At 42.2% G+C, this 27,939-nt stretch overlaps 2 protein-coding genes across 2 annotated transcripts; both read right to left on the reverse strand.

The window, feature by feature from the left end:
* Nucleotides 1-1,295: 1,295 nt before the first annotated feature.
* Nucleotides 1,296-5,177, reverse strand: LOC115379882 (atypical chemokine receptor 3-like). The gene is made up of 2 exons (XM_030080841.1): nt 5,113-5,177; nt 1,296-2,690 (listed from the first exon to the last, which is right to left on the reverse strand). The coding sequence occupies exon 2, from the start codon at nt 2,616-2,618 to the stop codon at nt 1,470-1,472; it is 1,149 nt and encodes a 382-aa protein (XP_029936701.1). The 5' UTR covers nt 2,619-2,690; nt 5,113-5,177; the 3' UTR covers nt 1,296-1,469.
* An 8,808-nt stretch (nt 5,178-13,985) lies between these two features.
* Nucleotides 13,986-15,539, reverse strand: LOC115379891 (ribosyldihydronicotinamide dehydrogenase [quinone]-like). Its single transcript, XM_030080853.1, has 6 exons — nt 15,381-15,539; nt 15,039-15,206; nt 14,817-14,947; nt 14,630-14,743; nt 14,439-14,540; nt 13,986-14,350 (listed from the first exon to the last, which is right to left on the reverse strand). Exons 1-6 carry the CDS (start codon nt 15,382-15,384, stop codon nt 14,051-14,053), a joined length of 819 nt encoding a protein of 272 aa, XP_029936713.1. The 5' UTR covers nt 15,385-15,539; the 3' UTR covers nt 13,986-14,050.
* Nucleotides 15,540-27,939: the final 12,400 nt, after the last annotated feature.

Below are 27,939 nucleotides of genomic sequence, written 5' to 3' on the forward strand. Positions count from 1 at the left end.
CACCAACACGACTAACCTAAATCCTCACTCTAACCTTTATCTAAACCTGATTCTAACCTTAACCCTTACCTTAACCAATAAGCCTGAATTTGCCTTTGTAGTTGTGAGGACCCACAAAAATGTCCTCATTGTCCTCACTATGTAGCATTTACAAGTACACACATACACGCACATAAAGAGTTGCATGGTTATGCTTTTGCAATTTGGTCCATAATAAACACTTGGTTGCTGCACACCACAGCTGCTGCCTATGAGTGCAGTAAAGCTGTTTGTGGTCATTAAGGCATCGCTGCCTGTGACTAGTGTGCTGATGCAGCAGGATTAATACCACATGAACATGTGTCTCTTTTATACTATTAACACTGACGCTAAACTCAGCCATTATTTCATACTGTGTATTTCAAAAAATGATAAGTCATATGTGTGTGCTCTTTCAGCTCAGTAGTCCTTAAAGGCAGCAGATGAGGAAGAGGAATTGAAGCCTTCAGACAAAGACTCATAACAGCTTGGATATATTTGAGAAAAAAAAAATGCACTACTTAATCATTTCCAGCTACACCATCTCCTACCTACTTTAATTATAAATGTACAGAGCAGACTGTGTTTTTTTAAGATAATAACACCTTAGTCAGATGAAAGAACTTGGAGTGTATTTATGCTGTTATTTGCCTGAAGGATTCAACTGATGAGAAACGAGGTTGTGTTTAATTAAACAGCAGGACTGAAACATTGTGCCAGTCAGTGGCTCAACTAAAATGATGATGAGGCAGCATTGTATGAAAAGTGGAGCATCAACAAGACATCAAAGTGTAAAAACTGAGGGATGCAACAAAATTAAACAATATATAAATATGATTTGATACAAAAAGAGTAACAACACTAATCTGCCAATAGCAATAGTATTCAATGCCCACTAGACTATGCACAAAGTTGAGAGGAGAATTTCTACAACCCCCCCCTAACATACACACTGCTCCAACATACACACACACACACATCCACGCACGCACGCACATACACACACACACAAACTCAATCACTAAACACAAAATATTGTAACAATGATTGTTTGGCCTCTGCTACAAAGAAGTACAAGTTTATAGTTTCTGTTTTAGTTTTACAAGTTAGTGACAACATTTCTATGACCTCAGTCACCACAGCCTTTAAACAGAATCATTCACCTAGTCCAATTTCAATCTAAGTGCTATTTTCAATCTATCAAAGTTGATAAGCTGTTAACAGTCAGTCATAAGCTTTTTTTTATATACATGAAACTGAACAACCTGGCTCAGACAAACACTTCCATGAAGAGAATGATAGCCTTCTTTCTTCTTTCTTTTCAGTTTTGGATTGTTCAGACTGAGATTCTGATAGAAAAAAAAATCTGTGTTGAAATAGGTTTATGTTATGTAATAGTCTTTTAGGTTTATACACAGTGTTTTACAAATGTTCGTTGGGTTGTGTAAGTTTCAGATCTGTGGCGGGACGTCGATAGCTACTGCAGAGTACTCAGCCTCAGACACATGGGAAGCCTCAATGAGGCGGGCCAGGCCCGTCCTGGTGGAGTACTTAAAGATGAAGGCTTTCATGAGGTCATACCGGTAGTTCCTGTTGATGAAGTTGTAGAGGATGGGGTTGAAACAGCAGTGGAGCAATGACAGGCACTGGGTGAGGTGCATGGCCACATAGATCATATTCTCCAGGCTGCAGGTCAGAGGCACCAGGCCCAGCTGTGACAGAGCGTCAACCAGCAGCACGCCATGATAAGGCCCCCAGCAGCCCAGGAAAACCACGATGTAGGCCAGGATCACCCTGCAGCTCACGCGGCGCTCCTGCTCTACTACAGAAGAAGAAGAGGAGCAGGAGGAAGCAGAGGAGGAGAGGCTGAGGGCCCTGGCCAGCAGGGTGTAGAACACAGTGATAACAGGGAAGGGGAGGACGAAGCCCAACAGGATGAAGCTGAGCTGCAAACCCACCATCCACTCCCTGGGATTTTCCTCCGGGTACACAGGTTTGCACAGCATGGTGTCCCCATGTGATGACTTCACTGCCCGCAAGTAGTAGGTGTCAGGCAATGAAGCCACCAGCGCCAGCAGCCACACCCCAACACATGCACTGCGGCGAATCAACTTCCTGCGCAGGCCTCCCTCGCCGTCGCCATGCTGTGTCACACTCAGGTAGCGGTCCACACTCATGCAAGCCAGGAAGAAGATGCTGCTGAAGAGGTTGACGGAGAACAGCAGGTGTGTGAGCTTACATGCCACCTCACCAAAGGGCCAGTGTCCATGCTGGGCCAGCGAGCTCACCCACACAGGCAGAGTGACGCACACGCACAGGTCTGCAACCGCCAAATGGGCAATGTACATGTGCGTCTCGTGCCGAGGGGTGGAGTCTCTTTGTGCACGGACATTGACCCAGAGGACCAGGGCATTAGCAGCCAGGCCGACGATGAAGATAAATATGTAGAGGACACACATGGAGTACAGCAGAGCACTGCGGTTGAATGCTGTGGGACACACCATTGCATCCACACTCGATATGTTGCTGAAGGGGTCGGAGAAGTTGAGGTCGCCCCACGACTCCCACAGGTCCTCCAGCTCACTGGTGCTCAAACTCATCTTTCAGCCCTGGGAGAAAACCACCACAGACCACTGGGAGGAAACAGACACCACCTGTCACTACAACAGATCCTGTGGAAACAAGACATCAACTCATCAATTCTCACATTGTACTAAAATATAAGTATACATGGATAAAGTTACACACTACTATACTTGTTTTCATTTGAAGAGCAGATTTCTGGACTCACAACTGAGAAGCAATTTTCTGTTACATAAAGCATGGCTGTTTTTTTAGTACATTATGAGATGCAGCAAGGATATGAATGGCATTAGATATTAAACCGCAAAAGCCACTTGTGGTGTGCCACCAGATCCTAAAAAATCTTAATGTGGTTAACCCGTTAAAACACAGCTTTCATAAGCTCATAAAGGGTCTCTGTTGCCGTGTAATAAAAGAGGAACTAAGGAGTTTTCCATGTTTGATGTGCAGTCAAGGAGCAGCGTAATAAATATTTACATTAGCCCCAAAAGCACAGAGTGCAGATTAGACAGGAGGAAATGGGGTCGCGAAACCCAAACAGAATGTATTTCCGGGGCGTACCAGGCATTCCAAGATATAGCGCTGGTCAGGATGGGAAACCTGATGCCACTTTAAAGAATGTTTTCCTTTTATGTGGTTGTTATAGTAAGAAATTTTCCCATATTTCTCCTATATGTCAGCAAGGCAAGAGGACCTGCAAGGAAGGGTGAGAGGAGCTGTCACTGCCCAAAGGATCAAAGAAAAGCCTCCTTGAATACGTCATCTTATAACATCTGAAACTAATGAGACATACAGATGCACACACACACTTGCAAATGCAGGGTGCACATCCTCATATATACACAGAGTGAGCCAGCAGGAGCCAAGCAATGTGCAAAAGCACCTCAGCCTGCCAATAAAACTGTCTGAGAATAAGGCAAGAGTATGGGAGTCTGTCTTGTCTTTGCAGTTTTTCATGTGATGTCTCTCTTGTTTCCTCAGAGTGCCAGCCAGAGTGTAAGGGATCAGAGGTGAGAGGTCAAAAGCAGTGCGCAAGTGGCTTATCGCCTGTGTTGCCCCTGACCAACATGTACGCCCACAGAGTGAAATGTGTGGAAACACCAGTGGGAGGTTTAACGCCTGCAACGCAGTCTGACCACGGTTAAAAACCAGGGTCACCGACCACTGGGTGACACAGCACGCTAGAGTGCAGTGAAATGTGACCGGCTCAGACAGCTGTCTGTGGAAGAGAGTGGGAATTTCTGCTGCTTCCATACAGCATCCTTGGCACAAAGAACGCAGAGATTGATGAAAGAGAAAGGCATTTTTTGACAGCACATAAATACATTTGCTCCCTGGGGATCTTTTTATGTCTACTTTTTGTAACTGTCTGTAATAATTCCGTTTTGAGAAGACCTCACTTTTAATCTCAGTTTCCATTACTTCATGCATCTGGAGAATACCATTCATTTCTAATAAGGGGATTTTGTATGCTGAGATAATCCCTCACAGTGGCCTCTATCTAATTCCTTTCTATTATATGGAAAATACGTGGAGGTGCCAGGTAACCCCACAGGCTTCAAGACAATTAACTGGTTCACACTCACACCATCAGATAGTGGAGTGCGCTCTCTCTCTCTCTCTCTCTCTCTCTCTCTCGCACACACACACACACACGCACACTTTCTCATACACAATCCGATAGCATCCAATTACCATTTAGCCGAAATAGATGTAAGGCAGCTTTTGTTTTTCAATACACAGAAAATAATGAGCGTCTTAAGCCGTTTTTCATGTGTTAATTCTGCAGAGAAAAAAAAGCTGCAGGTGCGACGTGTCAAACAAGTTCCCTTAATTTGCTTTTAGTGAGATTAAAAAAAAAAAAAAAAAAAAAAAAGTAAACTTTCTGACACTGGTCAGCGACTCTCCCTGCAAATTAAGATGTTGCTGCTGTAATATCTAAGACGCAATTTTGTGTATTAAAAAGTTCCGTCTTTCGTCATTACGCACAATTAAGTGCTGAATCAAACGAAAGATCTAAGATCTGAGAACATCCTCGTTGTCACTGCTGGTTTGTATCAGCTGAAGACAAACTTTTCTTATCAGATGTCAGCCTCGGTACACAGTAGCCAACTCTGTTTTGAATGGATAGGCTGGTAATCTGCGCAAAGTGCCGCCAAACACACTGGAAAGCAGAAAACATCAAGGAGACAGCTGGCCATCGCGAAAAATCCCTTTAATATTCCTAGAATATTTCTATTAGAGGCTGTCAGTGGCCTAGTCAATAGGCATTAGACCATATAATGACCTGAATGTAGGGTTTATCACTATTCTATAATGTTTTGTAAGAAAGGAGTCTGTTTTTTCAATGCATGTGAAAAAAGATTATATTCTTACGTAGAGTGAGCATTGATAATGACTGGTATTGAGCATCCGTAAGACAGTGTAACTTTTCTCTGTTACTGGAAAGCCGAGAAACTAGGTTATAATAAAGAGGTGTTTGCCTCACTTGATCTCATTTTAGCAGCTTACCTGCTATTAAGAGTCGTCCCCGTCCCTTTGAAGTCTCCTCTTTTGAAGAACAGAGTAGTTTTGGCTTATGAGTTTTGCGGATGAGTGATGAGGTTTCCACGGCACTGTGCGTGTGTCTCCCTCTACCTCCTGAAGTGAATCTGAGCCTGCTGCTCCCCTTGCCGCACTTCCCACTGATACCCCGAAGAGCTACGCCTACGAGGTTGGTCCGAAAAGCCATTCATATTAACGCGGCATCACTTCAGAGCCTCAATACACAGCGGCCAGGAAGTTTCGGCCAGGGAAAAAAAAAAAAAAAAAAAAAAAAAAAGACTGCTGTGCCTTTTCCACCTTTGCATTTATACAGTAGACTTAACGTCTTCAAGAGGCTGCATGCACCTACTGAAATATTCATGGTGCTCAAATGTATAAGGGGAAATAACTTTATGAAGGAATGTAAGTGCAGTAGCATAATCACCATAATGTAGGGTATTGAATGTTAAAGGCAGTTCTAACCTGTAAATCACAAAACTATATAGCAAATCAGTAATATGCATGATAACGTCAGACTAATGACGCACAGGGTTGTAAACCATTCATTACAAGAGTAAGGGTGTATCAGAGGTGGTGCTGCACCACCACCTTGCACTTCCCACTGCCTTCTGCCTGTCACCTAAACCTGAAACCAGAAGTGCACACATTAAGTTGGACTATCCGGTAAACCACAACCTCAGTCTTCATCTGTTGTCACACAAAGGAAACTGCAACACCCTTTCTTTAACGAACATCCAAAAAAATCAAAAAAATAAGATAACAGACAAATGACTGAATGACAGGTTGAAAGAAAGAAAGAAAGAAAGAAAGAAAGAAAGAAAGAAAGAAAGAAAGTTCATCTAGGGATTGGACAACAAGAGTGATTGTGATTAATCCACCCATAAAATAAAGCTGAATAAAGCCACACATTTTTTAAGGAGTGAAAATAATTGTCCCAGCTTTGTCCCAAAAATACAAGCAACACAGTCAGGTGCAGTGGGCTTGTTGTTGTTTTGTTGTCATCAGCATTGTTGAGCCTCAGCATTCAGTATCACTTTAGGCACATCCTCTTGGAAGCAGCACAAAGCATTGTGGGTGGCTTGTGTGTTAACTGAGGGCTCACCTGCAACTCTGCTGGCCAAGCAGCTGCTCTCACCAGGACGCTTAACCCCAAGAACCATTGTCACACCCTAATGACAGAAATTACAAAGCAGAAAGTGGGACCAGAAATGCTTGTGGAAAAACTCATCTGGCCCACTCAACATCTGGCCAGACTCTTGAATTAACGAAACATGACATGATACTCTCAGAGAAGGCATAAACAAAAGGAATACTTTTGGCAGCCGTGTTCGGTGAGACAGGCGGTCACTTGAATCAATGTGGTGGGCATGTTTGCTGAGGACAAAGACACCGGTGAAAAGCAAAGGTTGCACGCCTGGGGTTTATTATGATTGTACGCCCTGTATTCAATGATGAAATACAGTAAGGTGGTGACTCTGACCTCATAAAAGAGCAGACTAGTGAAGTTTGTTGAAAGGCTTTAAAGAGAGCTCCCACCACGCACGCATATCCATTGTCCTCCATATCAGGAGCATCTGTGGGATTTGTAAGCCTTTCTGATAAGCATCCGTAGCCCTGCAAACTGCTGCCAACCTCTGTTCTGCAGTCCTCATTCACAGGCAGGCCGGACGGAGAGGTTCCTCTGAGAACAGCAGGGGTGTGTGTGTGTGCGTGTGAATGAGTGTGTATCTGTGTGTGTGTTTGTGTGTGATGTCTGAGAAAAGGCCATACAGCTCAAAAATACTTATGATAAATGTACTTGTCTGAAAAAGTACATGAAATAAAATGAAGCAAATCAAATTGAATCAAATTAAATCTTTCTTGCCACATGACCTGGCCTGGTGGAATGTACTTCGGGTACATCGCGATCTAATGAATGCTGTGGTTCAGCAACATACGTAGACGTATTTAAGCTGATACTAAACAACTTAACGTTTTATTTATCTGTCGTTCAAACACAGATATGTTCGCTGCTGTGGTCAAGTTGGTAGTTTTTCGAGAGAGCATCCACACAGGGTGGCCACTCGCAACTGCCCCCACATTAAACAGGGCCAAGGTCATCACAAACATGTTTTACACAGATGTGGATAAACAACATGATCAAGAGATATGGGGGACGGAAAAAGCGGAAGGCAGCAAGAGGGAAATGGCGTAAAGAAGGAGAGACGGTTTGGAGGCGGGGGGGGTGGGGGGGTAGATGCAGAAAACAGGGAAAGACATATTGAGGGAGTTATTCTTAATGACTGCTCTGCCTCACAGTAAGAGGTCAGGCAGACGTTTCGTATTTTAATGCAAATCTCCACTCAGAGTGTCCCTCTCAAACTTATTCTTAACACCATCTTAACTATCAACAGTCGACCTCTCTCCTGTTCTGCAGGTCCTCCCTCTCTCCCTACCCTCATTTTCTCTCTAGTCCCTGTCAAAATCCATTCCTCATTTCTGTTCCCCCTGCTTAGCTTTCTAACCTCAAACAATCTTTCACAAAATTGTATAATTAATTTGTGATATGGAGACAGGAAGTGAAGGACTTGAAGGTCATGAAGTCAAAACTGAATAAGGATTGCACGCAGGATAAAAATGGATGGAGTGTGTGAGGGAGGACTGAATGTGAGGGAGGGAAGAGAAAGAACTGTAAATAAAGGCTCTTGCAGGCTCTTGGTGTATGTAGGGGGAATCCAAGTTGCGGGAGAGTGAGGTTAGTACATTTTGGCCTTAGGGTAGCAACATGGAAAAGGTCATGAGATCCCCAAAGCTGACAGGGTTCATCGCAATCTACCATTTTTTATGTATTAAATCTGACATTTTTGCCAAAGGGTGGCATTAGAGCAAAGGTAATAGTGTCATCAAAATTGTGATGTTTTGACTGTAAAGTGTTGCTACAGGAAGGTCATAGGTTCACCAAAATGAAGAAGATTCACGCTCTGGAGACCATGACTGTTGAAATCAAATTTTATGACGATCTGCCCAGTAGATTGTGAGATATCACATTGGACATGTTGGTCTGAGTGTGGCCAAGGTGATGGTGACACCAAAATAGGTTTGGCTTATTTCCTGGGAAGCTTGAGTATGCTCAGCAAATGACTTAGCAATCCGTCTATAACATTAAGAGATTCTGTATGTTTTACACAAGTAAAATGTTTGACCTGAGAATGGCGCTACAGGAAAGGTCATAGAGTCTCCACAGTCAAGAGGAATCTTCCTTTGTGGAGCATAAATGCACCAAAATATCACAACAGTTACATTTTGTGATATCTTGTGTGCAAAGTTGGCATTTTGCCTGGAAGTTGGCACGGAGCAAAGCCCAGTAGATTTTGAGATATAAAGGGATTAAAGGCATTTTAACTTACATCCCTGGCTCGATGTGAGTGTGCCTGAAGTAAGCCCAGGGGCTTCTCTTCTCTAGCAGATTTTGAGATATGTTGCCTTGGAGAAAAATGCTGAACAAACGAACAGATAGACAGACAGATGGCTTGACGGATGGGCGTACAGACAGACCAACAGGACCATCCTTAGGCCCTGTCTGCTATTGGGACAAACAAGGTAAGGGAGGCTGGGAGACTTCAAGCAGGTTCTTCTGACTTTGGCTTTTGGGAGGAAGTGTTGTGATGTTGTTGGTATCATGCATGCTTATGATCAGGTGATGTGTTGTGTCTCTCTGGGTTATGTTCATGCAGGTGTGTGTTTGGCAGAAGGAGTGCATCTGTCACGTAATGCAGCAATCAAGGCATTCCACACATTGACAGAGCATCCCTCACACCAGCCAATGAATGGACTGGTGAAACACGAGAAGCACCGCAATGCCAAACATGCAGGAAAAGTGAGAGTTTACCAAGAGCCTTTGTGTTAAACAGGTATGCACATACTTGTTTTCAGGTTACCTCATAGCACTTTGTCTTGAATATTGTATTTCTGTCTCAGTCTCTTTTTCTCTCTCTCTTCCTCACTGACCTCACTGAATCTGTCAGTGCCTTTACGCATGGCTGTTATGAACGACCATAGCTCATACAGCCCATTAACTTTGTCAAGCTGTCTATCATCTCCGCATAGTAACTCAAACAAAAGCAAGCCTTGCTTTCCCCAAACCTCGGTTTACAAGATTGGGTTCACCTACACTCTTTCTTCGCATACACATGCACACATGTACAAACACACATACACGTCATTGTACTTTTATCCCTATGAGGACTTTACATCGACTAGTTTCATTCCCTAACCTTAACTGTCACCACTACATGCCTACTCTTAACCCTCACCTAACCAAACCTAATCCTAATTCTAATCTAAACCTTACACTCAAGACCCAACCCTATACTAGCTCCTTTAAGAAATGATGATTGACCAAAATGACCTCACTTTGCAGTTGTATCTTCATTCCAAAGGTCTTACATTCTGGTTTTCACAAGCATAGTGCAGGTACCAGAGTGTGGAAACACACACACACATGCACACACACACACACACATATACCATGATAAATAATATGAGCCAGGCCATTAGGATTATATAGAAGGCAGGTAAGAACAGTGGAAAGTTTTGCCTTGGGGGACATTGAATGTCCACTGTGAATTAGTGAGTGCATAACAACAGAATCTGTCTGCATGGGGCATGACTGGGTGTCTATCGCGTTGTGTTCTCCAACGCTTGCAGCTGTAATCTGGTAATCTTATCCTGACAAGCCTGGTGTTTTGCTTTAGAAAATGTTTCTTCTCCATGCCGTTGATACAGAGTTCACAGATAAGGTGACTGACTTTTGCCACTATTCTCCTGTCACGGCAAATGAAAAACGGCCCATCAGGACGGTTGGAATGTGGATGGTGATTTTTAAAAAGCCTGCAGTGGCAGTCAGAGCAACTGTGTTACCTGTAGGTGTTGCATTGCTAGCCTACAGCTGTGTATGAAAGGTTCAGTGTTGTATCCCTGTCGCTGGGATAGAGTTCACCGTTTAACTCAAGTTTTAAACTTCTACATAGCATCTACAGTAAACAGACAGACTTATCATAGACAAAGTAACATTCCAGTTGCCAACAAGAGATGTGATGTTCTTCAACAGCATGAGCTCAGAGAGAAGACCAAACACTGCAGGCTTTATTGGATATAAACATAACTCTACACCACACAAAAACAAGCTGATAGAGTAAATAATTTAGATAAATATGCTGCATATTCAGCCAGCAGAATGACACTGATTTATTTCAGTGGAAACAAAGTAAATTGATATATACTGTAAATATACTGTGAAGGCCTGTGTGGCGGATGTGATTGATCTGAGCCACCGGAGCAATGCATGATGGAAAACTACCTCTAGCTATTTTTCTCTGTCCCAGGTGGTTCCCATTCATGGCCTACCCACTGATCACATATGCACGAGCGAATGGGGCGCTGCAGGGGGATTACAGCCCAGGATGTGGCAACCCAGTAAGCATCTGGAGTTGAGCCCTGTGTGCCTGCAGCTCCTAGCAAGGGACACTGATGCTAGCACTCCCATTCATCCATTCTGCTCTTCCCCAAAGTCACATCTATAACCCTGAGCCCCAGTTACATCTGTTACTCACAGACAACAACATATGAGCCATTTGTAGTCTTACAAACTTTTGCTTGTTTATACTGATGTTTGACGGCAAGAAAAATAGGCAGGGAGATGGAGGACACAGACAGTGAGAGATTGTACCAGCGATGGGGAGAAAGAGGAGTCATCGGCGGAGTGAGGGATCAAAGGTGAGGGAGGGAGGGGATGCATAGTGCTCATCTGTTTCTCCCATCACTTTGGAGTCTGTGGTGGAGATGGTAGAGATCTGCTTTTCATTACAAAATAGAGGGGATTTAGAGAGGAGTGTAATGGCTGACTACAGTCTTAACCCTGTCACTCCCTGAGCCTGCTCTGACGCCCTAAACCACCAAAACCCTCCCTGAGCCTCCCAGTCACACTCAACCTTTGCCTCTAAATATGAAACAGGTTTACACATCAGCCTCCCAGTACCAGGCGCTCTATCCATCAGAGCTGGGATGGAGGCTTAGCATGATGCCCATCCTTTCATCAAAACCATAATGGCAGGCCTTCCGTGTGAGGGTTTCGGAGTTGCAAAGTGCAGGTTCGCCTGGGCTGTATCACTTGTAACCCAGCTGAGTAAAGTGCCTGTCAGGGGCCTGTTCTAGGGATGTGTGAGGCACTGCCTGGTTAAATTTCCCCCACCCCCTCCACCCCCCTTCAGGAGCATGGGGCTGGTGAGCATTCAAATCTCTAATGAGCAAAAGGTGCATGAAAGCCCCCGGTGTAGTCAATCTCAGTGCTTTTCTTTATATTCACACTTGAGAAAGGAGGAGACTAACACAAAGGAAGGATGGAGGTGAGGAAGAAAGAGTAAAAGATGAAAGACATGTCCTCCAGAAGTTCAGCAAAAATAGGAAGGAAGGATTTAGAGTTAGTGTTTGTTATTTTTTCGCTCTTGTTTTCCCTTACTTCATTATGCCCCTTGCAGAAAACAGAGCTCCTTTCCTATATTTGAAGTCATGTTCCTCCACAGCTGTTGTGGTCCAGCTCTTTATCATTTATCTAAGCAACTGTTAAACAAAACATGAGCCTCACGAGGCCGTAAGCATGAGCCAAGTACCCGTAGAGAGACATCTCTGCCATGCACACAAACTGACAAATGCAAACATGTATGTACTTTATGCCCTGAATGTTTGAGAGAAGTCTATAAAAACATCTCCCCTCATGCAGGGGGCCCTAAACAAAGCAGACTGAAGTCTAGGGTCTGGTGTTATGTGTGTGTCCTCTGCTTCAGTGAGTATACCAGTGACATGTTACCTGAAATAAAATCACTTCCACAAACTCCTAAGAGGCGTATTTACATGGGTCTAAAGTATTGTTTCACTGAGAGGACAACATCAGACTTGTAATTCATTGTATTAACAAGGACTGTGGGAACCAGTCTACATGTCCCAAGACAAATTGGACTTGGAAACCTGGTGTGATTGCCCTATTTTGAAGGCAGATTGTGCTCGGATGTCAGACTGGGCGAATTCCTCAGTTCCATAATGGAGGGGGACACACAATGGACGCACTATGAGATGAAGGTAGAGGGGGCATTTGGACCTTCGGTTAAAGGGAGGAAAGTGTAATCCTTTCCTACAGCAGGGTGAAGGGCTTTGGGGAGGAGAGCAGGTATACACCAGCAGTGGTTCATTACAAACCTTTCCTGCTGCCAATCTTAATAGAGCTGCCCCGAACTGCGTCTCGTTTTCCTCACATATGTGCAACCACAGAGTTAGACAACCTGTGTGTTTTTGTAGTTGAGGGATAATTGATTAGATTTTAATGTAGCCCCTGACAGAGTGAAAGGATAACACATGGATGATATAAATCTCCCTCTGTTCTCACCCTGTAAACAGCAATTTCTCCCCCTGCTTCTTTTTCTCTCACGTCTCCATGTCCTCCTCTCTCTCTCACTCATTCTCTCTCAAATCTCCCTCTTGCTTAAGCCCTACCCTTTTATGGGTCAAAATGTTTAATGGCTGGCCTGTTGTTAACCCTGTCACATCTGGCTCAAACACAGGAACTCATTTACTGCCCCATCAAAACACCCAACAGTCAACAGAAAACATATTAATCACATCAGCTTCTTTTGGCTCAGTAAAGCATAACCTTCTAGCTCATCAATCAAACCTTGCCTCAGTGTTGGGGTAGCAAGTGTGCAAAAGGGCCAAAATTGCATACAGCATAGGTTTACACATAAAAGTTATTGATTACAGTACAGGAAACATTCCAGTTTCATAGTTATGTTTATACAAAACCAGTCTTCATACATGTTTGGTAGACTCATGGGGGATTTTTTAGTAGTAGAGGTTTGTATGTTTAGTCCACCTGCCCCTCAGCATCATATGACTAAGATTTTTCTGAATGAGTGTGTATTTGAGCTTTAAATGGAGCATAACTGCTTTTCCGGAGACGTCTGTTCTGTGCCTGGGAAGAGGGTGCCCACTTCCTCCCATTGAACTGGTGAAGAATGGCCTTCCAGACAGCCAGGGTGGGAGAACTGGGACAGACAATGGGAGAGCAGGATGGGCACCGGATCGGAGGCTGATCTCCACATACACAAAACACACCAGGTCCCAATGCCAGGCTGCTCCAACTCAATAACTCTAAAGCTTCTTGCCTGTCTTAGACAATGATTCACACAGATATTGAAAAAAGTAACACTGACTCATGCAATTTAGGCTGTTTTTTGTTGCTCTTCCAAACAAATCTGACCACATCCTCATCTACCACTAACATATGTTAAAGTATAGAAGGGCGTGTGCTCAGAAACATTTCCAGATGAATGGAGTTCTCTAGAGACTCCAACCACAGAGACAGATTTTGCTCAATGTCACTATGAGGCTTGAGGATTATTGAGTTTGTTTGGATTGAGTGTCAGCACACTGAGGTCCAGAGACAGGTGATTGTCTTGACCTGGCTGTGTAAACAAACATGACCTTGTGAGACCTCGGCTGTGAAATTTACCGAGAGCTCCTGTGTGAACATCAGAGCACAAGGCCATTTCCTCAAGTGCCCCCCACCCCGCCTCCCCCTTCCTCCATAGCCAAACAAAAGCTGCCTCTCTGGGAAAAGTGCTACACCACTTGCTGAAGTAGAGCTCAAACCTGCACACTAGCAGGTTTGTACAGACATAACACAAACACTTTAACTACATGGTGCCAGATGGCATGTAGGACTTGAGTTTGTTTAAAATGACCATGCAAGTCCTGATACTCGAGTATTGACAGATATTCACTGCTTCCACAATGAAGGCACAGCAAGAGAATTTGAGTACATGCTTTTATTGCATTATGTACACAGAATCAAAAGACCACTCCTCAGTACTCGTCTTTACACCCCAGCTTTGACCTGGCTGTTGGGTGGGAGGGGTTTGCCCAGGTGGGTTCCCACTGTCAGACCAAACTCTTTGCTGGCATGCTTCTCCTGGACGTCAGGCTTCAGCTGGAAACCCTTCTCCCCATCAAAGTGGTCTGAGGGAATAAAGGAGAGGGGCGTTTCTCCCAGGAGGCCCTGCAGTCGTGTACGCCAGGCCTCCAGCATCGTGCTTCGGACTTCAGAGGGGCTGTGGTTTGGAGCCCAGAAAATCTGAGGGGCCAGGACTTGGAAGCCACAGTAGTGAAGGATTCCATTCTGGAGACAGAAAATTTATGTTCATTTGGATCCAACAGAACCAACTATTTAAAAAAAAGGTGGTACTTGGAGAAAACTTCCTAAATACCTGAAGTGGCCACAGCGTGACATTCATGTCTCCATTGATGCCATTTGCACTGAACATTGACTCATGGGACCCAGTGGTGAATGACAGCATGGCTTTCTTTTCCTGAAGAAGAAAAGTAGTGACAATTTAGAGGGGACAAGAATTTTTTTTAGAAGTACTAGTAACCCAGACATCGTGACTAGATCCATTACCTTGAAGAGTCCCTCACTGTACCTCTTCTCTAGGGTGTACGCAAAGCCCTTTGTCAGCACCCGGTCAATCCAGCCCTTCATGATTGCAGGCACAGTGAACCAGTACATGGGGAACTGAGAAGTAGGGCTTTCAGTTAGTTGTACTGTAGATGGTGTTGGGCCATAGTATATTCCTCCAAAACTATACCTGAAAGATGACTAGGTCAGCTTCAGTGAGTTTGCGGTGTTCTTCAGTGATGTCGGCCGATAGTTTTCCCTCCTCCCATGCCATTTTGGTTTCCAATGCATACTGGAAGTTTTTAGGGTTCTTTACTTCTCCTGCCAAGACCAAATATAATAGGTTTCCTGTGGGCCTGAGAGGCAAGTGTCAAAAAACTTTAAGTGCAGTAGTTATCAGTTAAAGTCCTACCAGTGATGTCCTCAGTAGTTGCTGTGGCCTTAAACTTCATATCGTACAGATCAGACACCTCCACTGTGCAGCCCTGAGCAGTCAGCAGCTCCACAGCAGCATCTTTGGCTGCAGCATTGAATGACCCAGAGCTTTGATGGGCATAGACGATCAGCACTTTCTTTGCAGCTACGACACATAATCCAGGTTAGGCCAAGCATACATCCCAGAAATTTGTGGCTAAAAACAAAATTGTGTAAGAACAGAAGTTCTGAAGCAGAAGGGTCTAATCTTAAGCAACATTTTGAGTTAAAGACAGTCATATCTCTTTGCAAACAAACACAGTAGAACAGAAAAACTCACCCATAGTGGAGAAGCAAGTGATCTACTTCAGCTGATGAGCCAGAGAACCAGATATACGTCGTGACTGGAAAAACACAAAGCTCATACTAAAGAAAGGCTGAAGCTGCTACTTTTATCTGTCTTCCTACATTACACCTGTTCTCACAGGTGCCTGACAATCAGGAATCAAGCTAATCAATCAACCAATCCTGTCTTGCTTACATTGCTGGTTCCTCTCTCAAAAGAGAGGATATTGATGAAAACTTGTTTTCACAACCACACACAAAAAAAACTGCCAATTTACCTAAAGACTACTTGAATCCCAGAGTGTTGTATTAATTTATCTGGATGTAAGTGTATGCTTACATGTACCTTGAGATGTTGTTGTTGTTGTTACTCTTTTTCTTTTGCAATCACTTTTTTTGTGTCCCATTTTTTATTCCTTTTGTTTTAATTTCATTTTTTTCTTGTTATTTTACGTAGTTGTTCCAAAAAGTCCTGAAAATACCTTTTCTTGAGCTTTTGTTTATTTATTTATTTATTTATTTATTTATTTGGTTAGTTAAATAGTGAGTGTTTTATTTTTACTTTATTTTTACTGAATTTGAATATACCCTATGAATATTTGCGGGGAGCTCTACTGCTTAATCCCTATTTTCTGATTTCTCCCGTCACATTACTCCTTGTGCAATGATTTTATATGTGTAAACAAGTAAAACTAAAACACACGGTCCATGTATGTTCATATCCTGTTTATGTGATTTATGGACCTCTGCATGCATATTTGTGAGTTTGCATTTCTCTTTGTGCGCCTACATACAGTATATGTTGTGTGCAGTGTCCAATGTCAAGGAGCCACATGAAGCAGATGTGGTTGAACGGTTCAGTACTTCACTCAACTGCTGCTGGTTTTCAGCTCCGTTTTACTCAAAATGACTTTCGTCTAAGAAGTAGTTGCCTGCGGTCAAGCGCACTCACGGATATTGTCCTGTAAAAAAAAGGACTTCAACCAAAAGCATCAAAGGGAGGCATGAGCTGGTACACATCTGGGACCCAAAACATTCCTAAGTCCCATCTATGCTGCCACTGTGGGGGGGCGAGGGGGTACCTAATGAGCAACTGCAACATATTAGCACATGGACACATACGCATGCAAACACTCCACATAAGACGCCACATTATTGAGACATATGGATACAGTTTGTCAACTATTCACTTTATTCTTTCCTCCTTTCCTTTGTGCTCCTTCTGCTCAATTATTTTAAGTGATTTGAGTTTTCTTTCACTCATCTCAAGCAATTTCAGTTTTAAGGACTGTCAAAGTGCTTCTTGGGTTGTTCAGATTTAAAATTACAAGGCAATCCTGTGTTTATAAGGCCATACTTTTTTTTTTTTTTTTTTTTTTTTTTTTTTTTGTCTCTGTGACCAATTGTTATGTGCAGCTCTGGCACTTCATTGTTTTGGTTTTCTTTCTGCTGAGCTTCTGGCATCATGTCTCTGCTGTAAAGGGACGACATCATACAGTATGTGTTATGCCGGGAGGTATGTTTTCATGGTCTATAATGCACTGAGCTACATGATCTCAGCCTGTTTAGCCGATATGTCTTATGTTTGCATTTACAGACAACAAAAAAGAAACATCTGCAGGCCACCCTCAGATGCTATGGTCACATAACCGCAACCATGCAGTTTACAGAGTATAGGCTTGGCACACATGTAAGTAACGCAGGGGTTCACATGCTGGTTTCATGTATCTCAACACAGCAAAATGGCATGGAAACAGAGCAAACAGAGCCATCATGTGGCCAATACAAGAAAAGACTTTACACAAGAAAAAAGTCACTGTGTTGCGACAATTTGTATATGACAATTTTATATTGAGCACATACTGAAAAAAAGAACTCCACATGATTCTTAAACATTATGCAGTTAAGGGCACAGTGAATGTGATATATTTTGATTACAGACAGAATAGACAGTATATTTCCAAATCCTATAAAATAACATTGTATACCATTGTATTCTATGTAAAATACATATAGAAAATACAACAGCCCACAAATTAAAGGATAAGCTTTATTGCACATATTAGGAGGATGATGTATTTGCGGTCTTACCATTCAGAAAATTCAACCCAAGATCCCATTTCCTTCCTGTGGTTCACCACTAGATGGGGACAGACCCTTGGTGCACTCTCACAGTGAAGAAGTTGACTTGGTGCTGTTTATATTTTAATCACCGTTTGTCTGCCAAGGCTCGCAGAGGTTAAGGCCAAAGTGAGTAATGGCTATCCAGATGGTGACTCATGAATTGTGGTTATATATTGGCAGAGCAGCACTTCTGTAAAGCATGCAGCCTACAACCTTTAACAGATTAATGTCACTGATCTCATCATCAGCATGGCCACAAGTAAACAGTGCACCAGGATTTACTGTGATCCTTTGGCACAGTCTCAGCACCGCTCCCTGGCAGACACACAAATTAAAAAGTTTCAAGTCATTTAAGTCGTGATAGCAGGAAAAATTATCTCTGAAAGAGGCCTCTTCGATCCTCTCTCTCTCCCTCCCTCCCCCCTCTCTCTCTCCCTCTTTCTCTCTCTCCCTCCCTCCCCCCTCTCTCTCTCCCTCTTTCTCTCTCTCTCTCCCTCCCCCTCTATCTACCTCTATCCCTCTCCCTCCCCCTCCCCCTCTCTCTGTCTCTCTCCCTCTCTCCCTCTCTCTCTCTCTCTCTCTCTCTCTCTCTCTCTCTCTCTCTCTCTCTCTCTCTCTCCCCCCCCTCTCTCTCTACCTTTGCATGACCTGGCAATTCCTCATTTATTACCTTATCACAACCAAGATGTTATTCAAGCAAAATTAAATTTCTGCAATTAACTTGTTATATGTTATGCTCCACCAGGGAGCAGCATATACTGATATTTCCTGGTAAACAAGAGCGACCTTGCTTGGGACTCTCATCTGCAGCCAAGGAAATAATGACAGCTGTTTAATATGATTGTTCACTGAATTATCAGATCATCTCAGGCTATGTCTTATGACTCTAACATGGCACCTGGTGCACCACTGGATTCATATAAAGTTTGTTCTTGTTGGATATAATACAGGTTTTGATTGATGAAACTCCCGACTCCCAACTTTGATGTAATCTTTTTTCTCCAATATGAGCTACAGCTATGATCAGAATATGCTTCTCATAATGCAGCTTTTGCGACTGTGTACAACTATGCCAAACAGTAAATGTAGCATAATGTAGCAGACTTTTCTCAGCCAATATGCTTTATATATATCCTTATATAGATACACGTGTATGTAGTACACTATAGATATATTATTTATTTATTTATTTATTTATTTATTTATTTACTTATTTTGTAGATACACTGCACTGTTATCAAGACAAATTCCTGTGTACATTATGAATTTGGAAAAAAAAAAAAAAAAAGCAATCCTGATTCTGATTAATCCAGATCATTAAAAAAAACAAAAAACAATTGCAATCCCCAGTTACAGACTCTTGGCATGATTTTGAATTCACCTAATTAGAAAAGACTGTTAGATGCAGTGCATTCTGAAGGGTATTGCAAGACCAGCTTGCTAAACAGAAGAAGCCTTTTTTCCCAACATAACCTTCAAACTTTATATCAAGAATGAAATCCATCTTTAACTCAACCATCATCTGACTACAGTTTTTTGTTCTGGGTTCACAGAATAATAAAAAAAAAAAAAAAAAAAAAGCCGCCGAACATGATGAAGAGGCCTCCCGGCAGAACCTTTGTACGTGTTCTAGCAGGCACTTTAGTCTAATCTCAAGGTGCATCTCACTAAGTTGATGTGACATTACGTGCAAGTGATTTGTGCGTAGCTATCTATCAAGTGGCACACTTGAGACTGAAAACAGTATCAGTGACACAGTTGTGTTTCCCAATCCATTAAAAAGTTATTTATTTAAATATGAAAATGAAAATGAATTTTGAGTTCTTTCCACATCGGGGCATTTGCATCCACATATCACAACGATCAGAGGCAGTGTAAGTCTCAAGGGAGCAAAGTGTAGTATAATGATTCTCTTACTTCTCTCTTTCTTCTCTCTCTCTGACAACACACCAGGGAAAGCATTCATCAAGATTAATATAACACTTGACAATGCCAAGGATATCATCACCACTAAAGGCTGGTCAAACACAGCCAGCAATATATTTTTGTATGTTTCTTGCTGGGAATTATCAGTTTAGCTCCAGAATGAGACTCATATTCAATGAGAGCATGATCAATGCAGCAGATATTCTATGTAACATGAGCTGTGGCCTTGCCTTTAATGAGCCTACACCTCGGCGTGCTCTGTGTTCATCCTGTGGGACTGCTCTTGTATCAGACTGACAAACTGCCCCCCGTTCAGCCATAACAAGACAATAAGGGTCGGCCATAGCCAGCAGCTGTGACCCTGAGTTACCTAGCAACAGAGCGTCCCAAAATGACGAGAGGTGGCTGTCTCTTGCAATTCCAAAAAAGACTGCATAGCCTACTGTGTGCTGGAAGTCCATGACAGGCTTGAGTAAAGGGTCACCCTTCATCCTCAAAACCAATTCCGCCCATCCTCAAACACACACACACATACATGGGCACATACACACAGGCATAGATAAACATATGGATTTCCCTCATATATTTAAATCAATAAACAAAATGGCCATTTCCCTCTGAATTGCACTGATATTGCTTTTAGTAGGATGGAAACCTTGGAGACAGAGTGCCTCTGTGGAGCTGAAAGCATATTAGAGTTGAAATTTATTTGTTTGTTTGTTTGTTTGTATCCCCATTAGCTGCTGCTCTTGGTGCTAGTCTTCCTGGGGTCCACAATGACTGTATGAATGCATGTCCATGCACTAACAACATCATATGCTCTTATTTTGTGTGTGCATGTGTGTGTGTGTGTGTGTGTGTGTGCACTTGTGTGTATGCATGTGAAAAGCATACATGTGATAGAGCGAGTGCACATGGGAGCTGCAACTTCCATCTCATTCTCATTCTAAATGTAGACTTATTTTCAAATCTCCATCTGTGCTTACCTTCCTTTCTCTTCCTCCTTCCTCCTTCCTCCCTGCTCTCCTCTCTCCCTGCTGGGATAATCAGCCACTTCCTGTATGTTTGCAGGCCTGGTATGATTTCTTAAGTCAAAGCCCCTTATGGCAAACAGCTGAAGTGATGTTCACTCAACTGTGACAGAGTATGTTACAACAAACTCCGAGTTGCACTATTAATGGAAGGGAGTCTGCTGAAAGTCCTTGTGAGCACTTACAGTAGGATGACTAATGAATGGTTCAGTGTGCAGTACGTGGATCCTGATATGAGTTGTCTGCAGTTGCTATTTCTTCTGTAAATTCTCTGCATTTTGAGATCGAAGTGAAAGTTTCTCTTGCTCTCTCTCTCTCTCTCTCTCTCTCCCTCTCTCTCTCTCTTTCTCGTCTCTGTCTGTCTCCCAAACATGTTGCGTGCCTCTCCATTTTCCCCTAAACTCCCCTGCAGAAACAGAAACAGGTGTCCTCCGTAATACCTGTCTCACAGAAGTGGCCAAATTGGAGTACAATTTAAGTAGTTAGAGTACACAGTTAAGTGGCTGCTTTTAAGTGTGAAGGAGTTAACATTAGCATTTCTCTATCAGGAGGAAAACTCACATGGGTATTCCCCAATGTTGTTCTCAGGTGTATTGTCCGCCTGGAGAAAATCCATCTACTTTGCGTTTCCTTTCCCTCTCCTCTGTATCAATTACATTTTTACCAAGGGTTTGTTTTCCTGCCTCATCCTCTTTCCCATGCTTGCTTTTTAATTACTGTACAAGAAATTTTGTATAGAGGCCTGAAAGCAAAACTAAACATAGTGCCAAATTGGAATTAAAAATATGTGAGAGTTGTTTGTGGCGAGATGGATAAATGGGCTGTCTTTTTTTGTTAATAAAGAGAGAAGACAGAGGAATAACTCCACTGAATTTTACTACATTAGATTGCACTGTGCTAACACAAAGTGCCTCATCCTTTACTATTCCTGTGACCTGCTTTTAAATGGGTTTAGCCACAGGCACACTGTGGTTGACTGAAGAAAAGTCAAGTATTTTAATACATAATGGGAATGTAACATACAGTATATGCAAACTAATGCACTCCAAAGGTCCATGAGATGATGCCGGGGCGGATTCTCAATGAAGGAGTGGGAATGAATTTTCTGCCCTTAAATCCTCACCTCATGTTCTCTGTGATTCGTGTTTTTTCATGTAAAATAATGAGTATCTACAGCTTGTGGTGATCCTTCAATAATAAATGATGTGAAATAGAAAAAGAAAACTTTTTCATTCTTTTTTTTTTTCATTGTACTGTCAACCCACTTGAGGCAATGGTAATCCTGTAATGCTTTGTAACATATACACAAACGCATGAAGATACCTTTGAAAGAGTGTTAGTCTTTGCAATGTCTGTCCCATTCCTGCTAATTTTGTATCTCAGCTTATGTTTTACTCCTGTTCGTAACTTTCTCATGCATGCCTTTGCAATCATAACTAATGAATATCTAACACCTTTCCTTCAGTAATGAACTTCAGGACAAAGTCAAAGCTCTTTACTCATCATCTGCGCACCCAGTGGAGGTTTTGGCAAAAGGGTTGAAAACCTCTGCACTGCTGCACCGTTTTATCTCTCTTTCCCTCCTTGGTTCCCTCCTTTCTCCTCACCTCAGTAGCCATGGTTACAACGCTGATCGATTAGATGTCATCTGATTCCAAATCAGCAGAAACAAAAGATGACAGCAGATGGTAAGCAGACAGAGAGGAGGATTAAGGAAGGGGGTGGAAGTAGACAGGGAGCAGGAAAATGAAACAAGTCTTTGGTAGCTACAGTGTGTGATAAGTTAGCGTTTATGCTCCTATGACAGAGATGGTGCCTGCAGAAACAAGCAAACTGGCATGACAGCGTAAACAATTCTGGCAATTATCCATATTTCCAAACACGTTAGAAGAAAAAAGTGACTGAGAGGGAGAGACAAATAGGATGCAGAAGGAAAATGTCCAATACTGAGTAACAGATGGTCCTCAAACAAATTCAAGGCTCATGGGAGAGAGACAGCGAACACACATAAATCTACACACACATGTACATGCACAAGCACACACACACACACACACACACACACACACACACACACACACACACACACACACACACACGCACACAGATAAGTTTTGAGGGATTGAAATTTAGTACATGTACACACACAAACAAATGGACTGGGTGTAGATGCACACACAGGCATACATCTAATTTTAATTTAGACACAACACATGCCTAAACACAGAATACATAATTCTCATATCGGTGATGTAATGTAAATAATCCACAATCCACCAAGAGGTGAAAATGTAAGGTTTGGGGCTCCGTCCTTTTATGTTATGAGACAGATGGTGTCCAGGCGAAAGCAGGCAAGGGCTACACCCAGGAGAGTTGCAAGAGAGAGGGGGAGGAGAGGACACAAGAGGAGGAGAAGAGATTGGAGGGGGGAAGATGGAGCATGGCGAAGGGCAGAGAACCTGAAAGTCTTCTTCTAATACAGCCACGAGGGATCCTGCTGAAATCACAGTGGCTGCATGGAATATATTTGTTACATTAGATATTGATTATCAGCTTGCTGTAACTACAGGGGAGGGTCTGACCAGTTGAATAGAAATTATACTGCCACAGATTGGCAGAATTGATCATCATTGATTTTCTAATTATGGCAAATTAAGCCTTTCAAAGACTGTAATATGTCACCCTATTTAAAGGTGACACACAGGAGATCAATAAAACTGATCTATCCTTCCTGTCAGCATGACCGCCAGATATTCTGCTGCCTCTGGACAGAACTACGCCCTGGGACAAGAGGCTTGTAATTGCCCAGACTGACTGTTAGTTTAGTTTATTAGGATCCTCGTTAACTACAGCACTGCAGCAGCTATTCTTCCTGGGGTTCACAAAAATTTTACATTGTGATATTGCAACCCAAACAACTTACATCATAACACACAAAACACAGAATATACAGGACAAAGATTTGAACACACACTCAGACAAGATGAGCTCCATTCAATACGATAATCAAAATGTATGAAATCCAATAACTTTATTTATGGAGAGTATCTACCACTGTATGATGTATGGTATGATTGTATGGTATGGTATGGTACAGTATGGTATGGTACCACTGTTTAGACGTTATTGATTACCTTGCAGTTGTAATTGCTAACATTATTTGGTGGATTACTCCAACACAGTAACGTAAGCAGTCGAGTCACCAGGAATAAATCTTCGCATTTTATGTTTCTGCACACCATGGATACGCTGAAATGTAAAGTTTTCAAGTTTTGTGACTTACTATACAGCGAGTGAAGAACACCACATTAGGAGGGAGGTGTGGTGGTGGATGGCACAATCAACAGGACTTTGCTTCTGCAGACCAGGGTTCCCATACTGTGTCAAGTGAAAGACGTTATTTGTTTTTAGCTTATGTTCACTGGCTAATATTAGCAACCGTTTCATAATGTCACCCATGACCTTTGCCTAACCATAACCATGATGACAAACCTTTTCCTAACCTTAACCAAGTGGTTTTGCCGTGTAGCGAAGCAAACTGGCCAAACTGTCATGTGACATTGATGCAGACTCTGCCACTTTGGCTACAAGTGTAAATGTTGACATGCAACGTATTTTTGGTTGAGAAACATTGACATTTCAACATATTTATTGGTTTGCAGACGCATAAAATTTTATTCTGGCAGCTGGGTTATTGACCATAACCTCGATTATATTTGATTACTTTAGGATTACCCGGATTCATCACTAGCATCACTGCATTTCAAATAACTTATAATAATTTGCTTCTCAATCTCACACCAGTACATGTTATTTTTCAGGTTTATCAAAAAACAAGCACAAGTTAGTTCATACATTCTGCTAGCCAATGTGGTAGTTGCTATAGTCATCATTATGAGCTAAAGAATACTCATCTTTGAACATAACTATATGTATACACATCATATGTTTATATACATATAACTTACCACCTAATAATAAAAAATACAGCTAAAATATTGCCTTTGTAGTAGATAAAATTGTTTTGATAGATGTACCATATGAGATAATTGCCTTGAACTGCAAGAGTGCATTCTTCTCCCATTGCTTCTCAGTTGAGTCACAGTCTGTTCCATTTCTGTTTATATTTTATGGAATCTGAGGATACACGGTGTTTCAGTCCATGCTGCAATTACTGTAGACAGCTGCCTTACACCAAAACACACACTCTGCTCACTGCACACACTTATGACCATGTGCTCGCCAGCCCCTCCGACCCTCTCCTCTCCCTGAGAATGACAGAGTGCCTATATAGCACCAGGCCAAAACTATTCCCATGGCACCTCTTAAATCCTATTGGGATAGGGATATACGTGATGCCATATGTCTCTTTCTTACCACTGCTGTATCCAGTCTTTTTTAGATTGAGAATGTGTGCGCTTTTGTATGACATCTGGTTAAAAGCCCTCTCTGCTATATTTAGGGCTACAGAAAAGAAAAGGCTTCCATATCGGGTTAGAGGCAATTTTCTTTGTTTGTTCCTGAGCCTTTTTACAATTATCCTTCATTAAAAATCAAGGAAACACCGACATAAAGTCTAGAGGGTTCTGTAGAGGTGAACAGTAGATGTCTTTGTCTGAAATCAATCCAGTGCTCTAAGTAAATACTAATTGTCACTAACCTAACAATTGTGAGGGATCAGCTTCATCACATGATGTATTTTTCCCTGGAATGAGCAGCACATCCAGTGTGATCTTTCCTAATACACAAGACACAAATGGTCACCCAGAGGTTTGAAGATAATGGTAATGATGTTAGCCATATGCCAGAGCCCTCTCAATAACCAGGCATGATCCCATTTGAGCATCTATGGTAGCATCTATAACAGTATCTGAAACAACACTTTACACCATGAAAACAAAAATGGAAGACCTCAATGGCTCACTCACAATTATGTTAGTAATGATTAGCAATGGCATTGTCCTCTAAGAGAAGCCTGGATATTTTTTTTTTTAAAAATGCTGTAACCCAAACCCTATACCTTACACAGATTACCAGTTTAGTTTGTTTACTATATGATATAATACACCACATTTACTGTATGGTAAATATGCCTTTTTGTAATAAGAGACACTTTCATATAACCTTCACTGAGCTTATGTCCATCTGTTTTTGAAAGTAAATGAGCAGTTTTACTGTACAGCCGTCCATCCATTCTTTATGAAGATTGTTTATCCAATGCCCCCGTCTCTTTACCAGGTTGCTCTATCAGCACTGGGCCTTTTAAAGTTATGGAAATGGCAGAGCAGGTGCCCTGGTGAAATTTTACAGTTTATGAGGTGACAAAACTCGCCGCTGTGTCCTGTGGTTTACTGCTCCCCGGCCATGTACAGGCCCACTGGGCTTTTAAAACCCAATATTGTCACCAGCACTAGGTCCACTGCTGGCACAGCTCAGACTAAACCGTCCCCTGGATTCATAATAAATATCTTCTTGCAAAAAAAAAAAAAAAAAAAAAAAAAAGCCTCTCTCTGCTTTGCCTCATGGTTCACTTTCTAAGTTTTAATGGTCGGATGACAGCAGGTGTTTCAGCCAGTTTCCCTGATGGAGGCAATTTGTGTTTTGGAGATGAGACCATATAGGCACATTTCACTCCATTTCCGTTCTATTAAGGCACAGGTGCTCACTTGACCTTCTACTGATAGGATGCTGTGATTTATTTAGGAGAGATCACGTCATTGGCAATAGTTTGAAGTTTAGAGGACTATAATAAATCTGTGTCCAGTCAGTTGACCAAAATGATCGCTTTTAAATAATGAAAGGTCTCTTAACTAAAACAGCAGACACAGATTTGACTGACTGAAATAAAAGATACTGGAGTGGGAAAAGGGGACAGATGTTTTGGACAACATAGCTTATAGCTTCTCATGTTGTCCCGTCCTGTGTGTCGTCACTCCACTCCAGTTTTCATTTGGAGGAAGAGGAGGAGGAGGAGGGGGGTCCTTATCTTGCGCGCAATCAAGCAGGGCTGAAAGGAAAGTGAGAGCAAGGAGCTGACAGATCGACACGCCGAGCTGTCAACCCAAGACTGAAGGATTGCACTCAGCATGCAGTGTGATGTGCTCCTGAAATTATGAGGGACAGGGGGAAAGAAGAGGAAGAGGAATCGGGGCAGTTTGTCTACCTCCTGAACTGGCTTTTTCACCCGACGTCAGATTTAATCTCGTATCCAGTTTTGGTCTCTTCAGTGCGACTCAAAGACTTAAGCAAGACTGGGAAAACAGAATGCAAACTGATGGACAGCTCAAACAGACAACTTTAGTATACACCCCTCTGACTCTGTGTTGCTACTCTGAAACGGGATGCCGTTTAATCGAGGAAATACACAATTTCTATTTCGTATAGACCTTTCTATTTCTTAGACTTTTGAACCTGTTGGATCCTGTTCTTCAAATGCACGCGGTAAGTAGAAATGAAAGTTATTCATTTAATCTGCATTTTGGTGATTTTTCTAGTTGTAAATTAAAGTTTAGCTATCCATCCGTTTTACCCTCAGATGTTCATTCAGTGGCATATGAATCTGGACCTTTGCTTTAGTTCATTATTCCGATTGGTTGATTTATCGGTACAGAAATCGCAGAATCATACTCTCTCTGGTTAAAAATGCAAATGGTGTTAAAACACGGGATATATAATCATAGGCGTAGAGAAAGAAAATCTGAAACTGCAAGCCTCCCGTGCTCCTCAGGAAATTGCAGTTCAGAAGCAAAACAAACAAGTCAGTTCCAAAGTCTAAGATGGGTTATAAAACACTTTTTTTTCGTATAGTAGGAAATGTCAGTGCAGTGTGATGATTCTGCTTCTTTCCACTGCAAGTTGTTGTTTTGTTTCTGGATTGTGAAACAGGGCACAGACCTTGGTGTTTCACATTCAAAGAAACATTCTGAAAAACTATTGTACCGATCTGAGTTGGAGGTTGTGCTCCTTTTTGAGAAAAAAAAATGTGACTTAAAGCCTGAAAACTACATTACTTGATAGAATGTAATGCTGTGGCAGTGTTGACATTGTTTCAGCACCGCGGACAGCGCCCTGCACATCCACCGCCTGGGGGCAGGAGTTACCAAGATTTAGGTCCGAGAATTTTGGGGTCCTTTCGTCCCGTAACATTTAAGACGTGGACTATAGTTTTACATTAACCAAATAGTTTGAAACAAGCAATAAGCAGAGATGTAGTGATAAATCAAAAGGCGCATGGGTATGTCATCACAAGTACTAAAATAAAATACTTATATTATTTTTTAAGTATTAACCTACTGTAAATGTAAAAGCTGGGTAGTGGCTAAAGTTTAAGTGGTTTTACCTTACACTGCATCCCTGCAGGTAACGAATGGCTAGTTAATGATGTTCATTTAGGTCACAGTTTAAGACAGCTTCCAGTTGAGTTGACTTAAGGGTTTGTCTTTTACTGACCTTCTACCAATTTTCTCAGGAGTT

This window comes from Myripristis murdjan, chromosome 21 (assembly GCF_902150065.1).
Source record: "Myripristis murdjan chromosome 21, fMyrMur1.1, whole genome shotgun sequence".
Classification (NCBI taxonomy): domain Eukaryota; kingdom Metazoa; phylum Chordata; class Actinopteri; order Holocentriformes; family Holocentridae; genus Myripristis; species Myripristis murdjan.